The 16,652-nt window shown below is 38.4% G+C and overlaps 1 protein-coding gene across 1 annotated transcript in view; it reads left to right on the forward strand.

The window, feature by feature from the left end:
- COL4A4 (collagen type IV alpha 4 chain) overlaps positions 1-16,652 on the forward strand; it is a 65,197-nt gene that overhangs the window by 27,141 nt on the left and 21,404 nt on the right. Inside the window, exons 15-28 of the mRNA XM_074153597.1 lie at positions 191-235; positions 1,300-1,353; positions 6,055-6,124; positions 7,626-7,730; positions 8,320-8,484; positions 9,023-9,115; positions 9,448-9,611; positions 10,352-10,424; positions 11,675-11,781; positions 12,240-12,423; positions 13,211-13,279; positions 14,359-14,463; positions 14,969-15,187; positions 16,100-16,261. Of these exons, the coding sequence (XP_074009698.1) occupies positions 191-235; positions 1,300-1,353; positions 6,055-6,124; positions 7,626-7,730; positions 8,320-8,484; positions 9,023-9,115; positions 9,448-9,611; positions 10,352-10,424; positions 11,675-11,781; positions 12,240-12,423; positions 13,211-13,279; positions 14,359-14,463; positions 14,969-15,187; positions 16,100-16,261 (1,615 nt within the window). The remainder of the gene's footprint in view (positions 1-190; positions 236-1,299; positions 1,354-6,054; positions 6,125-7,625; positions 7,731-8,319; positions 8,485-9,022; positions 9,116-9,447; positions 9,612-10,351; positions 10,425-11,674; positions 11,782-12,239; positions 12,424-13,210; positions 13,280-14,358; positions 14,464-14,968; positions 15,188-16,099; positions 16,262-16,652) is intronic.

Genomic DNA, 16,652 nt, shown 5'->3' on the forward strand with positions numbered 1-16,652 from the left:
TTTGGGAAATATCCCAAGTAATAATTATCTAAGGAATATTAACTGCTTAGCAATTCTTAATAATAATATTACTGGGAAATATCCCAAGTAATAATTAGCTAAGGAGCATTAACTGCTCAGCAATTCTGAATAAGTGCAATTTTGAATAAGCTTGTACTGTTTGAGCTCACATTCTACTTGCTTTTATCAGGGTGATCCTGGTTCTTATGGACCTGCAGGTTTTCCTGGAATGAAGGTAAGAAGGCCTAAAGTATAAGCAGCTCCCTGAACAGTGGGATTAGTGAGATTTGGGTTTCTGTGGATTTGTGCAGATTTGGAATTTCCACATACTTGATAGCTCACAATGCATTCCTTCCTTTCTCTCCTGCTACCTGTTGCCACAGAAGATGTATGAGCTCTCTGTCTTTGAATTTGTGCCACTCTGAAATTTGGCTGAAATTGGCTAATGGGATCTGAAGTTGCAAGCAGGAGGAAAAGCCAGCAGGACATGCATATAACAAGATAGAAAAGTTACACAGCATGGTAACTTTGGTCGCCACGGTGACACTGTTTTTGTAATTTTATGTTATATGCATGTCTTGTTTAGATTTGTAGCTCAAGAAATTCCAGTTTTGTTGTTAAGTCTGCTAAATGTTAACTATGAACTTACATCATCTTACTGGAGTAAAGAACAACAGATATAGGTATATAGATCAACATCTTGTCTTTTTTCCTATTTCCTCTCTCCAGCTCATTTTCAAATCTAGTTAAGATAATGATCATGTTATTCATAAATCACATTAATGTACAGATATTTGCATCTAGAGTTACGTCCCAGGTGACTGTTTTATCTTCAAAATTACTTTTTACTCTCTTTTTTACCACCGCCTACCTGAAGAGTTTGAATACTGGATGGTTGAGTATATTAATATATCATAAAAGGAGAGGAGGAGCTGATATGCAGCTGCTCGCCATGCAATAGTAGTTCAGCAGGAAGCAAACCAATTCCAGCTATATTAAGCAGACTTCTCTATGAGAGTCTGCTGGTATGCATTCCAGCTAGTTCTGTGCCCCTCTGGCCACTCTAAATAAGCTGGTGATACGTGTTGTGGTTTGTTTTGTTGTTTGTTTTTTTTTTTAACAGAAGAGATTCTGTGAAACATACCATCTCTTCTACAAACCCTGAGAATTTTCTAAAACAAACTGCAGATGCTATTACAACATGACAGTATTGTGTGACTGCCTGACTGGTTTTTGTTCACTTACTTATAATAATGTCTTCATGGATTAATCAAATTATATTTATGTGACCCTTTCCAGGGGGAAATGGGATTTGCTGGTTTTCCTGGACAACCTGGCTATCCAGGCATGCAGGTAAAAAAGCCACCAACACACAAGCATGCGCACATGCACACACACTCCCCTATAGAAATGCTAATGATTCCTTCCAAAGGTACCTGCTTATCAGAACATTTCCTTTTCTACAGTCATAACTGCTTTTAAGATTTACAGTTCTCACGATAGCCATAGTTACCTAACATAGTGGTAGCAAATAACAACATAAGTAAACATTCCTGTTTGGTGCATGAGAATGGAAATTCCATTTTGCATACCACAGGAATTGGTTAATCCCAATTGCCAATAGTTACCTTTAACTATACCAGTATAGCTATCTAATCCATCAATTTTAGTACTCTGCAAGTTATTTGTGGTGGAGCTGCATTTCCCAGAAACATATGCGAGGTAAAGGAACCTGCTATTTAGGTAACAGTATTATCCTATAAACTTTGGTCCATGAGCTAGTATGATAATTGGCATCAAATGCAGTGGCAAAAATTGATTCAGATAGGCTTGTTTGCATGACTTACCAAAGTCTCTTTGCATGTGTTCAACCTGTTCACATAAGCAGCTTTTCCAAGATGGTTACCAGAATGGAAATTGAACTCCTTCACACCAACTTTGATTAAACATTTCCTACTTTTGCTCACTTAGATGATGGTAGCTGTTTTTGTTTGTTTTAGAATACATGCTGCTTTCCAGTAGGGGTTAGAAGCATAGGTGTCACATCTGGGGAGCTAAACAGTAAAAGAGGAGAATATTCATCTGAAAAGCATGGAAGAGATGCTTAATGCCATTTCAGAAGACCCAGGTGCCAGTTTGGTGACATTTCAGAATATAAATTCACGTAATTATCTTCTTCAGGCTGCACAACCAATGATCATATTGCAATTCTGACTAACAACAAAAACTTGAATGAAGAGAAACTATTATATTTTCTATGGAATCTACAATGCTGAAGCACATTCAGAATGAAAAGCCAGTTCCGGATGCTACTCTAGAAGGAGCAAAGCAGCAGTGAATGTAGCTGGGGGAAGCTCTAGGGAGTCACTGGGATAGTGTACAAGTGGTCAGCAGGAGGAGGAGTGAAATGCTGCAGTGAAGAAGGTGGGTGACAGGATCATCAGTAGAGACAGCAGGGTTGAAAAAGCTCATCATCAAAGTTCTCACAGTACAGAGGACAAAAACAATACTGCAGAAATTGTGACACTGACAAACTTACCTCTAAATATTGTGAAATACAAAAGTCAAGAAGTGTCTATTTCTCTCTGAAATAATCTTTTTGGAAAGCTGCATATAAAACAGTAACTTTCCTTAAAGCACAAGTGGTTGCACCTGTGAAATCAGAGGAATGACACTCAAGAGATTACAGTAAGAATCACTTCTGTTATAAATTGAAGGTTAAGTTGGGAACAGGCTCTACATAATCTGTGATGACAAAAGGAAATAAACTGTGGCTGGTCCGAACTTCCCATAAGTAGTATACTGCTAAAAACACAGTTGAAAGCCGACAAATAAAAAGCAACAAACAGGTTTTCAAGAATCAGGTTTACAAATGAGAAATGACAAGCACATGGAGTAAATAAGTAAAAGTACAATAAAAACATCTGGTTTAGTCACAGGCTTACTTGTTTCAAAGCTAGGACTGCCAGGAGAGTACTACATCAGCTTCTTCAGCCAAGATTTCATTTATGTAGTCATACTTGGGGAAAAAAAAATTGTCCATGGATGTTCATTTTTTCTGCCATTTGCCCATTAGCAGCTTCACAACAGCATGGGATCATTCAGATACTAATTAGATGGAAACATTGCATGTCTTAACAGAAAGATCATTACAGTCCATTACTCCCCCAAACTAGAATCAAACCTTAATGTTGTATTGTTAAAAAGTACTCACCCTGATGTGCATATTGTTTTAGTTTGGAGCATCATTAATAAACTTGAGCCAAGATGTTGTATAGACAGAACAGTGCATTTTTCAGTCTCCATTGATTAGCCTAGAGCCTGAGAAGCCATCAATTAACACTATAAACATTAAGCAAAGAATAATTAATTGTTGGTAGATTATACTAGGAAAAAGTTTGAATGCCTGCAGTAATGACTTGGAAAGATGACATTCCAGTTGCTAATACATGGAGCAAAAGAAAATCAATCAAGTATGGACACAAAAAAATAAAAAACACAAACAAAACAAAACAAAACAGGTTAATTCATACAGGTATGCAAAATTCAGAATGATTGTACACATGCTGTAGTTTTACTTGAATAAATCTGATTATTCCTCAAAAGTGCAGATCTATCTAGTCTGCATCCACTGTTCATCTGGCCTCACCAGATGTTGCTTCTGATCTGCTAAAAATCACATATACTGGAGGAACAAGAATATGATTAAAACCTCTCCTGAGAATAACCCGTCCTCATGTAGATTTCCAGAAATAAACACATTCAAACGGAATCTAAGATACATTCAAGATTTAAGAGAAAGAAAGAGTCAGGAAAAAGTTGCATTCAAAGTAGATTTCATCTTTAAAAAAAAAATGTTAACTTTTGCTTAAAGCAAGGAATGGACTTAAGGAGTTGTTGGCATACCTTTTGATCCTTAAGCACAGACATTAGCAACACTGTGTGCCAGCAACTTGCCCTTGCTGCAAAGGCAGGTAACGGCATCCTGGGCTGCATTAGAAAAAGTATTGCCAGCAGGCTGAGGGAGGCCATCGTTGCTCTCTGCTCAGCGCTGGTCTCCATCATTGGAGATACTCTAAAGCTGTCTGGATATGGTCCTCAGTGAACCAGCTGTAGGTGGTCCTGCTTCAGCAGGGGAGTTGGACGAGATGCTCTCCAAAGGTCCCTTATAACCTCAACCATTCTGTGATAAGTATGAAAAAAGACAGAAGGCAACTTCAGACAAAATACAAGAGAGGATGAGTCCTGTTGAAATCACTCTGAGACAATTCGTCTCTGCTACTACTGGAATGTCTCATTAAAATAATGAATTGTCTTTCTACAGGAAGCGCAAAATGTTCCATTGACATTGACATTATATAAAGCTATAGAAACTTAGAGAACAAATGCAGTGTTTAATGCTTAATAGGGATGTCAGTAAAACTGATAAGTGATTACAAAGTTTCATTTTAAGAAGACTCCAGGTTATACATGAGAGATACGCTTCTGTTGGATGTTTTTGGCATTATTTTTTTTCAATAAACCGTTGACAAGTCAAGTGTCCTGAAATTTTTATGGGACAAGAAAACAGTATCAGTCAACAAAATAATCCAAACATATGTATGCCGCTATGTAGGAGTGTACCAACAGTGAAAACACACCAAGTACAAAGCTGCCATCCAGAGCGGGTCATAAGACCTAACAGCGTAAAGACAGATTTTCAGAGACCACCACTGGAATTTGGCACTTACGGAGATACCAAGAACTGAAATTTTTGACCCTTGCTCATTGACTCTTTAATTTTCTTTTGTGTTCTGGTTGTGTCATTTTAAAATCAGCATGAAAGTCATACCAGGCCAATACATATTGGCCTATATCCATCTATTGTACAAATCTTTCACACTTTTATCATCATTAAATTAATTTTATATCTCAGAAAAATTTGGAAGTTTATCAGAGGAGGAAAAATGCTAGGTTTATTTTTTCTTTTCTGCCACACGGAAGACTCTTCTCTGTCAATAGGGAAGACAAATTTACATTCCTCTTTAAAATAGCCAAAGGTGACACAATGATGTTATTTCATTATGCAAGATAGAGTCAAAGGAAAAAGGCCAACTAAAAGGCCCAAGGTGAAGAGCACCTTGACAAGCTGTTAGTGACAGCTCCAGAACTGTTTAAATATCATATAGATATCAATTTAAAAATAAAATAAAATAAAGCCCAGAAAGAGACATGGACTCCTTGTTTTTCCTTGTGTAAGAATGGCTATCCAGTTTTGCCTTCCCAGTTCTTCTTGTCTATGTCCTAAAAAGCCCTGAACTCCAGTCCCAGGAATGCAATCTCACTACGCAGTTCCCACATTTGCCTTCTTGTTTTCTCAGTTCCCGTTTGCTGCAGAGAGCAGGGTTGATTCCTAATCTACAAAGCAAAAAGTCTAATACAATTTGCCACATAAAAGACTTCCCTGACATCCACTTCACTTGCAATTCTAAATATCAAAATCCAAGCTAATTTAGAAATCCTCCAAGCAGAAGTGATTTTCCTTGCCATTAGTAGGCACTTTTATGTTTCCCCGAGGCAGATGTTTTAAACATATTATGAGAACTTTGAGTATCTCTTACCATCAATAGTATGTGTCAGATTGTGAAACCTCTTTTCTTAATGCTTATCTGTCATCATAGAAGTAATTTCCAAATTCTGCTATAGAATTTTAAGGCAAATAATTACAGCTTGATTGCTAAATCAAAACATCTCAATTAAATAGAGTACTGATTTACTGTAATTGATTTGTCTTTACAATACATGAATGAAATCAAATTCAGCAGTCATAGTTCTGAAGAGTCAAATAGATATGCGCGATAGGTATATTACTGTTTAGTCACTGGTATCCTGAAAGATAATGATTATTTAAAAACTTGTTGCCTGGTTTTAAATGCTATGAAGTGTCAAAATCAAGTTTCCCAGGAGATATGTGTCACATCCTTACATACCCCACCATCGTTACAGTTTTCAGTTACATGCTAGCACTCTGCATATTTGTATCTATCAGTAACATTTATTGTTGGACTCTTACAGGGGGATCCAGGAGAAGAAGGGCCTCCAGGTCCTCCTGGAGCTGTTGGAACTCTTCTGCCTCCTATAAAAGGTTATAGATAGTTTTAACTAGTCTTTCTACTGTAGGACCTATTTTGCTAAGGTGTTTGAAAGTGATCACTAGGGATTCAGGGGACAGGATCCTAAAACATTATCTTCTTTGTGGCCATATTCTCTGTGTGTTTGTTTCTCACTGATCTGGAACTATGTTAAACATTCAAGTTTCAGATTAAATGTTCATGTGAAAGATCTTTATGCATACAGTCACAGCTAGATCTGCAGGACTATCTCCAGTTATTGGACCTAGGCATATTGAGGAAAAAGCTATGAAAAATAAGCCCATGCTGGATAAGGGATGGCAAATAAGAAAACGGGGTGTCCCATTGTAATTTAGAATTCCTATTTTCAGAATTGCCACAACACAGAAACTTTAGACTACAATTAAGCTTCCTATCGCATAGCAGGGGTGAAATCCTGCAATGAGTACTCCCAGCAGAATACCTTTTTGTCTAAGCCTCAGGCTGGTTTTTTATGTCTCAGCTCCCTTTATCCCCATCTTTATAATCTAATTGGTGAAAAGGTGTGTGTAAGGTCTTACCTCATAGCAAAATGTAGTGGGCAAGGGCCAAGCCTGCTGCCTGGAAGGGATTTTCTTTGGCATCTCACGCTCGGGGAACTTGTATTGTAAGAACATTTTCACAGAGAACTTCTCATAAATTGTATTTCTAGGGCAGCAAATGCTGATCGTGAACACAAGTTACACAACCCCACAACACAACCCCAGTTGTTACAACACAGAAGTTACAACACAACCCCAGTTCATCAGAACCTCCCCATTAGATAGGTGTCTCATCTGAAAATCAATTAAATTTCTTTTCTATTGACTTCTGTGTGTTTCCAGCCTATGCAACAAGACTTAACCCCATGCTTCATATCTCAAGTAACATTTAAAGTTAATCATGTGCATGGTGTGTGAGAAGATACATTCTTCAAAGAAAGAGGCCTTTAGCAGAATTGTTTGAGAACAGAACTACTACCAGTGTCTTGTTTTTCCAATTTAACTAAGCCCTTTAGATCTGTTTCTGGTTTTCTTTACCACTGTGTAATTGCAATTTTTAAACTTACTCATTATAGCAATTTTGAAAATATAGTTGGGATAATTTCAACTAAGATGATCCTGAAATGACCTCCCTGTGTGCAATGCCAAATTGCCAAATGTGTATAACATTTATTTTAAATGCTACATGTATTTATTTTGGGCAAACACTTCTCTCTGCATTCTGAAATATGTAGCACAAAGATACTGCTATGGAATGATGAAGCCTTAAAACTTTGCCCACGAAATGGGCAGGAATCCATAGAAAAGTAACCAAATCCTCCCACCTTAAAATTAAGTTGTTACACATTAAAAAATGTTTCATAAAGACAAAAGAAGTTACTGTATTTTACTTTTTTATAGTTCCCAAATTATAATTTTGGTTGCACTTTAATTTAGATTTAAGCTGTCAATTGCATAAGGTGTTAAATTCACAGGTTTTTATAATTCTATGTAGGTCCACAAGGAGATCCTGGATTTCCAGGTCCTGCTGGTGATCTGGGGTCAGTTGGACCAATTGGTCCTGCAGGCCTGCTGGGAAGACCAGGAGATGATGGAACAAGTAAGAGGAGTAGCAGATAAAATGTGAACTATATACCAGTAGGGGAGAAAGCAGCTAAAAGAAAACTGGGTTTTGTTCTTGCTTGATGCAACTTAAGGATTTGAGCTTTACAAAGAGTTCAGTAAAAGTATTAGCTCAGCTCTTAGTGGCCAACAAAGAACCAAAATGATCCAAACAGAACATTAGGAATTGCTAGAACAGGAACAGAAGACAAAGCAGAATGCTACTGTGCACTGCAAATACATGTTATGCCTGTATATGGAGTGCTGTGCTCAAAAATTCTATTCTCCATCTCGAAAAGATATAAAGGAAAGTGAGGAGGATGACTTTGCTCTGTATAAGAAACTAGATTAACTGGGATGTCTGGAAATGAGATAGTGGGGAGGAGGAGAAGAAGCATTTGAAGGTCTAAAGTAGGAGCATCTTTTTCTGGGAATCCTGAGAAAGCTAAAGATTTAGATTTAAGTCTTTGTTATATAGAAGCTCTTCTGCAGGACCGTTCTGAATAGTCTGTAGTTTCCTCCTTGATATCTTGTAGTAATTGTTACTATGAAGCTGTATGGGCCATATACTATTATTTTCTTTATAGGTCTGCCTGGCCTGCCAGGAGTAAGTGGGGCACCAGGACCTCAAGGTTTTCGAGGTGACCCTGGTTTCCCTGGAACAGGTGAATCAATTGCAGGAAGACCTGGACTTCCTGGACCACCAGGCCTACAGGGACAGCCAGGAAGACAAGGCTTACCTGGACTACCCAGTAGGTTCAACAGCAATTGATATGGCAAGAGTATCATTCTGCATATTAACCGATTCATTACTTTTGTTACTCCTACAAAAAAAAAAAAAAAAAAAAAAAAAAAGAGGTGAAAAGTGGATTTTGACAGATGTAGAAATGTTTTATTTCCTATTAGTTGTCAGTCAGTGAGATGTCAAGATTTTCATAATTTTCTGGGCGATTTAAATGCACAAAATAACATATATGAAAAATGTCCCTAAAAACACAGCAAACTGGGGAGGAAACCCAAATCAGCATCCTTTAGTAAAGAAACAAGAGTCATAAAATTCTACAGTGGAAAAAGGAAGAAGTAGTGGCAATGAAAAAACCATGTGTCAACATCAGCTCTAACCAGGCTGACTCTTGTAGTATGATCTATAAGCAACAACTTGTAAAGCATTTCATAAGATCTCTAACTTTAATATAAGGATAACAAGAGAAGGGAGAAGAGAACATGTGAGCCAAGTTGTGGAAACAGTCAACCTGATTTATACTAGATGTACAATTTGTTTTTTGAAAGGTGTCATCTGTACTGACAGAGGGATCCCTGGAGAACCTGGAGCAAAAGGTCAGATAGGCCTTCCAGGAAGAAAAGGTGAAAAAGGAGAAAAGGGTATGTACGCCTGGAGAGCAACAATGTGAATGAGACCTTTGCCAGATACATCAGACCTATATTTGCAAGAAGTTTATGGTAACTTAGAAGATAAGGCCCATCAAAGTGTGGAGTTAAATGGCTTGTTAGCATTGGGGCTTCTAAGTCAGTAGAGTCATGTCAGGGCAGTGGTTATTCAGCACTATAAAAAGAGACTGATATGCTTCACTCCTTTGAAGGCCATAATGAGACAAAACGGTCCCTGCACTACTCACACAGAAAAGAAGGGCAGTGTTATTTTTTGTGTATTAATTTTGCAGCTGTTTCAATGTAATTTTGATGCACTCACATAGGAAATCAAGGCCTCTGCTCGTGTAGCGCTGGTCCTCCTGGTCCCCGTGGTATGCAAGGACCTCCAGGTACTCAAGGAAAGAAAGGACAAATGGGATACCCTGGAAGACATGGGGAAAAGGGCGATCCAGGCGTATCCGGTGCAATGGGATCACCAGGGCTCCCTGTGAGTAGTTTTCATGAGCTTCAATAAATAAATAACATCAAGTTACCCCTTATACAGGAGGCATTTAAGCAGAGTGGTGGAGAAACTGCCTTGGAAAACTACCTGAAAGTTTTATCTACTGTTGCTTCTTACAGTCTTGCTGGAGGATGCATTTTATTACATAGAAACATAGAAAATCACTTCTTTTTCTCTCTAAACTTATCAAGTCATAGAGTCTTCTGACAATACCAGGTACCTACCTAGACGTAGATGAAATTTTTTTACTGGCAGCTTTGTGGGCTTTCCCTCAGCAAAAAAGTGTCACTTACCTGCTGCTATGTTCACTTGTGGGAGGACAGCCTCATCCAGCAGTCACCACGCTCTAGGAAGGGATTCTCTGTGCAGCCTTGGTGGATTGTGGGTTGAGTCTGCAGTGGAAAGAGCTTGTGAATTGTTTGCATCTTAATATTCTTACATCTACAGCCACAGCTGTATATGGCCATGGACCTGATTCTTCTAGTGTTACAGTTTCTTATAGTTGTGTATCTGTGCATTTGCCAGAGCCAGGCTGAAAAGGCCAGGTGCCATTCACACACATCTTCATAGACACCAAAAGAGATAAGCGTTTCTTTTTGGTATGTTAATTTAATTGGCCTGGCTTTGGGAAACAATGCAAGAGCTAGACGTAGATACCTGTTTTCCCCCTCAATTCCCACATTGATTCCTTGCTGAAGATAACTGACTTTTTCTTCAACATTAAGGGGATACCTGGTTCTGCTGGACAACATGGTGAAAAAGGAGAGAAGGGAGATCCAGGAAGAGTTAGAATAAAAGGTAAATGCATATTTTATTGTTAGCCTTTTTGTTTTCTGTACAATGCCTAGGCAATAGTGTGAGAAAACCATATTCATCTACTTTTTATTAAAGTCATTAATTTAGTAAGTGACTGAAGCCGAGAGGTCATGTATACCCCAACTGCTTTCTTGGTACTGTCTCGTTCATTTTCTTCTTGCTGAACACAAGATCAACACAGGATTTTGTGGTTTTTATTCTACAGTTGAGCTATAAAACAGTTTTAACAGCTTGTTATTAATGCTAACAAATGACTTTTCGTGTCATATGATTGATAATCAGGGTCTTACAGAGATCTTTATACCAAAGACTAAGCAGACTACAATTGTTGTGAAAGCATGAAGAAATACTATTGTATAGAAGCCACTCGAAGTCTCAATGGCTATTGAGATTCCTGCTTCTATTTCTAAAAATTATTCTTGACCAGGCATTTGAGAGAAACAATAGGCCACTAGTTGCACAACTGCAATTCTTGTAATTAAATAGATCAAAACCTCTCTACGGTTATGGTTATGATTTGCAAAAGCAAAAGAAACAGAGAATAAGAAATTACAGCAATCTGATGGCAAAGCTTAGTTAGAAATGCTAAACTAATTATTCAGACAAAAGATTGACCATCTTATTGTTTGTGAAAAGTTAGCAGAGCCTTGGATGCCTGTGTTTGTTTACAGATGTTAGAGCAGGGAAAACATTTGCTGTTTATTTGCAAATGATTTCTTGACATAGCAAAATGAATCTTTGGGTTAGAATATTTTTATTGTCCTTCATGCAAAAATTGCATTTTCATAAATGCAATTTACTGCAATTAGTGCAAAAGAAATCTGGGGTTAAAAAAAAGAATAAAGAAAAAATTAAAAACGTTTTTGGGAATATTGATGAAGATATTCTGCATCATAGGGCATTGTTATATCCTGATTTCACCGAAATCAAGAATAAAACTGACTGATTTAAATAGAAAAATGTTTTCACTCTGTATATAGCATGAACAAAAGTCACATTCTTGTGGTGTCTGTAAACATGTCTTTTACAGAGAGACCAAATTGTTCCATGAGGTGTGCAGCTACATACTGCCTTACTGAGCCTAAAATACCCCATTAAGGAAATATGAATTCAAGAACTGGAAATTATCTTACAGATACGATGAATGGTTACCCAGCATTTACCTGAGCAGAAATAACAAAACCCAAAACTCACTGCAAATATTATACTTAATTTTTTAAAAATCTTTTAAGGAATAAAAGGTGAAAGAGGTCCTACTGGGGTTCCAGGATTTCCAGGCCAAAGAGGTAATGATGGCAGAGATGGGGAACTAGGATTGCCTGGGGAAAAAGGAGCTGAGGTACGTTTGATTTTCACAGAATCTTTTTCCCTTTCAGTTAATATATTGTCTTATGAAAGCGCTAGCTACTTAAAGAAAAGTATCATTTTATTCCAGATTTCTAGCAGACTAATCACTTTTATCATTTTATGTTAGCCTAGTTCAAAAAAACCCATAGTTTTTATCTATTGAAAAACTATTTCCTTGGAAGTATTACTATTTATTTTGGTATTCCTAAATATAATGTCTGCATGCACTGTCTACCAATATTACGGAATCAGGAAGGAAAAAACACCCACAAAACTCTACCCTTTGTTCCTATTGCCCTTGAATATTTAAAACTACTAATATTATCCATGTAGTCACTTAATTGTGAAAGAGTGGTTTCTCCAGATAATTCTCTAACATGGCTTTTGATGATCAAAGACAGGAAAGAAATTAGGTCTTGTTATTTCTTATCAACAATTTCTTTCTTTTAGGGAGATTCTGGAATACCACTGCCAGGTGATAAAGGATTCCCTGGGGTCCCAGGACTTCCTGGGGTAAAAGGACAGATGGGATTGCCTGGTTTGGGGTTTCCTGGCCCTCCAGGAGTCAGAGGTAGCCCTGGAGACTTTGGTGATACTGGTAGTGTTGGGCCACCTGGTCCAAAGGGCCAGAAAGGTAATTTTGAATATTAACATTAAGAACCAAACAACAAAATACGTGTTTGGTAGCATTCATTACAGTTTTGTATGTATTATATACAGCATTATTAATTTATAGTGAAAATAAATTTTGGCAAGCTCAGTGGTCACGTGAAATACAGCCACTGAAAGATACAGTGCTGTCAGCATTTAGCAGCAGACACTAGTGAGAATATGAATTTCTAGGGGCCTCAAACCTGCAAAGCACCACTTGCTCACTATCAGAGGAATTATTTTCTGGAGTGAAGAGTATTCCTGAATGTAAGGATTTGCATGGCAATGCTTTTTTTTGCTGAAGGGGCAGGAAAATACAACTCATACTTAAGGCTTGGCCTGTTTTTTGGTTATAAAAAAATCCCTACCAAAGTAAAAAAAAAAAAAAATCTACACTGATGGCAATATGTATGAACCAGAAATGTATACAGAATTGACATGAAAATACTATTTATTTCTTGCAACGGAGACTATTGCAAAGACAAATTTCTGCAACAAGTAAAAAAAAAAGTTTGTCTTTATAGAATACAACTGTACTACAACATTTTTTTATCACTTCCAATAATCTATACAAAGTAAGTGTCAAGAGAAATATATTTTAAGAATCTCCATCAAACCCAAAGTAATATGGAAATAATGTGCATAAACAGTCCCTTCTCTTTACCTTTGCACATCTGATTGGTTAGTTCCACAGAAATATTACAGTAAATGTTCAGACTCCATTTATTCTAAAATTAAATAGTCCAGTTTCTTTCTCCCTCTTGCTTCAGGTGAGACTGTCTGCATTACGTTACCATACCCTGGAAATCCGGGTCCCCCAGGTTTTAAAGGTGTTCAAGGTATGTTTACATATGGGAGGTTTTTTTGTCTTAATTGAAATGGAGTTTTAAGTCGCTAAGTAAAAAAAAAAGCTATCCTAAAAAGATATGCTGTTCTCGTTTTTCAGCAGATACATGTCTTAGGGTAAAACTGCAAATGCATAGGAATATACTCATCTAATAGAACCAAGCGCTAGACAGCTGCAGTTTGCAAGATCAAAAGGCATGCAGGCTGCCTCCATAGAAATGACTAAATGAAGGTAGCTTGAAACTCCATCCTGCCTCAATTAAAATGCATGAGAGAGTCTGTAAAATACGCAGATGGCTGGAGTCAGATAAGACCTAGAATACGTACATCTGGATACCATAGAAAATAAAAAGGTGTGCGAGGCAAAGATATGCTGCAGGTCTATAATTACTAAAACAGTATTGCTCATGGCAAGTTACAATTGAGCCTTAAAATCTGAATACTTACTACCATTACTTCAACTTGTTCAACTTCATTTAAATTCAAAGAACTCATCAAGGAACTGGCAAAATGTTTCTTGTGGTCACCTCCAAAACATTTGAAATACCCAAGAAAATCCTGATCAGAACAAATAGAGATACTGGATTTTCAAGCTCCTTAATATGGTATTACACAGCTCCCTGACATCAGTATTGTGGGTGGTAGCTAAAATTTATAGAGACATGAAAGAACAGGGATTAGCATATTGAGCTCATGTGCACCGTTCCAGAAGCAGCATATAACACAGGACAATATAAGAATTTGAGTTGACACCTGTCATTTGCTAAGTTAATATTGTTGATATCCTGTAAACATTAAAATGTTATAGGAGACAGGGTTTTTTTTCTAATTTACTTTGGTGATTTGCAGTCTGCTGTTTATGGATTAGGGAACAAGTCCATTTATAAAAACAGCAACCATGCATTTGATTGTGACTTGGGTGGTGGCTCTTGCCCAAAGTGTCAGAAGCAGATGAAATCCACTTGTCTTCAAAGTACCTGAATTTGGATGGGATAAAGATACAATGCTGTTTCCTTAGATCACACATTTTAGAGCTCTGGCTAGGTTTTACATATTTTTCTGCTGTTTCCAGGACCAAAGGGTTTAAAAGGACTCCCCGGTCGTCCTGGACCAAATGGATTTGATGGGCAAAAAGGCCATCGAGGCAGGCCAGGAGCAGGAATCCCTGGGCCAGAAGGTGAATTGTGCTTTTCCTAATCCAGGAGACCTGCTGGTCAAGCTGTAACGCATACATGCAGGGTAAGGTAGCTACCATGGAAGAACAGAATAGGAAGCACATTTCAATGAAAGCTAATGGAGGAGGAATCTTTACCAGTTTCCCTTTCTTTCCTCCAGCATTGCAGGTGCTGCAATAACCTATAGTTCAGTGTCCAGAGGGGTAATATTCTCAGAAAACTGAGAATAATTAGTATCATTTTAGCAAAGGGATTGAACTGGACTAGAGTGACACAATATAGATGCTGCCCCAAAGAAAACCATTGTCACTTCCCACAGGAATAATTACCTCCTTCAATCCTTGTGCATCATTAGCTGTAAATGAGAGACCTGTATGACATTATTTTTCTTTGCAAAGTGGTAATTTAATTCTAGTTAAATTTGCATTATAATATTCCACAGTTTGGGGGAAAAAAACCCCAACTTCTGAATTATGCCCTATTTGAATTTAAAAATCCTATCAACAGGCTTTCGAGGCAAAGCTGGTGATCCTGGTGATGAAGGTGAAAGAGGATCTACAGTTGATGGCAGAAATGGCCCTCCAGGTCCACCTGGCATAGATGGTCAGAAAGGTGTTCCAGGTGATACCACATATGGTCCTCCAGGAATCCCAGGCAACAGGGGACTGCCAGGACCCCCTGGTGCACAAGGAGCAAGGGGTGATCCAGGCGTTCCTGGGCTTCGAGGTATGAGCCAGTTTTTATGTTCAAAGGAGACAATCTGAGCAAAGTCAGTCCCGATTCAGATAAAACTTACTCTTTACCTGGATCCATAATGGTGACTATGAGTGGTACACCCTATTTTTCCGTTGACGCTTTTACAGTTAAGGTTCATCAGCCACTGAGGAGATCTGCACTGCAGGAAGGGGAAGATGCCTTTACCCAGTCCGTGGAGTAACAGTGCAGCTTCCTATTCTTACTACTGTTACTTGCTGCTTAGTGGCCATCTGTGCTTAGGGCCTCCTGCTCTGCCACACAGATAGTCCCTGCCTCAGATTGCTTACTCAAATCTGAAAGAACTGGCAAAAGGTGGGAGAACACTCAGAGAGAGAGGAGTGAATTTCTTTGCCCAGAATTACACAATATAATCCTCAGTATCTTGGGCACTACACTTCTCATTTCTGCAGGGGAGTTTTGCTGGTTGCTGCAGATGTCTGCACAGTGCCACTTCCTTCCCACTTCATAGCAGATATTGCTGTTTCCTTTTATAGGCTTTCCTTTTGCCCAGTGCTAAGCAGACACACACCCCCTCCTGTGCAGGGAACACCTATAGAACTGACCCCAGTGCTGTGTAGCTGGTGCAGGCCAGTGAGCACCTTCCATTCTGCTCCTACACAGCAGAAACTAGTTTTTCATGCCGTACAGTCATCCTTGCGTATAGGTGAGAGTTGAATTCATATTTGTTCCTTAAAGAAAGAACCTCTCCACAACAGCCAGTTCTAAACTGCAGAAAAACATGTTTCCACAAACTATGCAAAAACTAGAGGATAAGTAAGATACTATAATAACTGAACATGTAAATTTAAAAATTACAATTAGGAATTCTGAGGAATGGCGAGTGTACAATGTTTTACTTCCATTAATGTTTTTTGTTTCCAGGACAGCCTGGGACCCCAGGATTTCCAGGTGCCAAAGGTTTTAGGGGCCCAGAAGGTGATAGAGGAGCACCAGGCTGTCCAGGCTTCCCTGGTCCACCATGTGACCCGGGCTTACCAGGGCCACCAGGACTCAGAGGTGCCATGGGCCTGCCAGGACTTCAAGGTACACAACGTCCATCAGGTTGCCTCAAAGCATCTTCTAGCAGATTTAATCACATGATTTTTGTGGCCGCCATGCCAAATATTTTCATGGGGGCTGCTCATTAGTGGGGGTGTACATTATGTTTTGCACATTTCCTTAAACTCAAGGAATGTACAGTGTGCATCTCAGATGTTTCCCAACTTTTCTTCCCTTCCTATACCGTTCCTTAACCAGCCAAATCACAGTGTGTTCACTGTAAAGTAATAAACAGAAGAGTTCTCTCTTATTCTGTTGTCCCGAGTAGCTTAACTGAGCTCCTGTCAGTACTGTGATACTTTTATCTTCCTTATTCTTAAATGGAAGAGTTTAGGGAGAGCTAGGAGACATATATATCAAAAGTATTTACTAATGA

The sequence above is a fragment of the Numenius arquata genome, chromosome 9 (assembly GCF_964106895.1).
Source record: "Numenius arquata chromosome 9, bNumArq3.hap1.1, whole genome shotgun sequence".
In the NCBI taxonomy this organism is placed as follows: Eukaryota; Metazoa; Chordata; class Aves; order Charadriiformes; family Scolopacidae; genus Numenius; species Numenius arquata.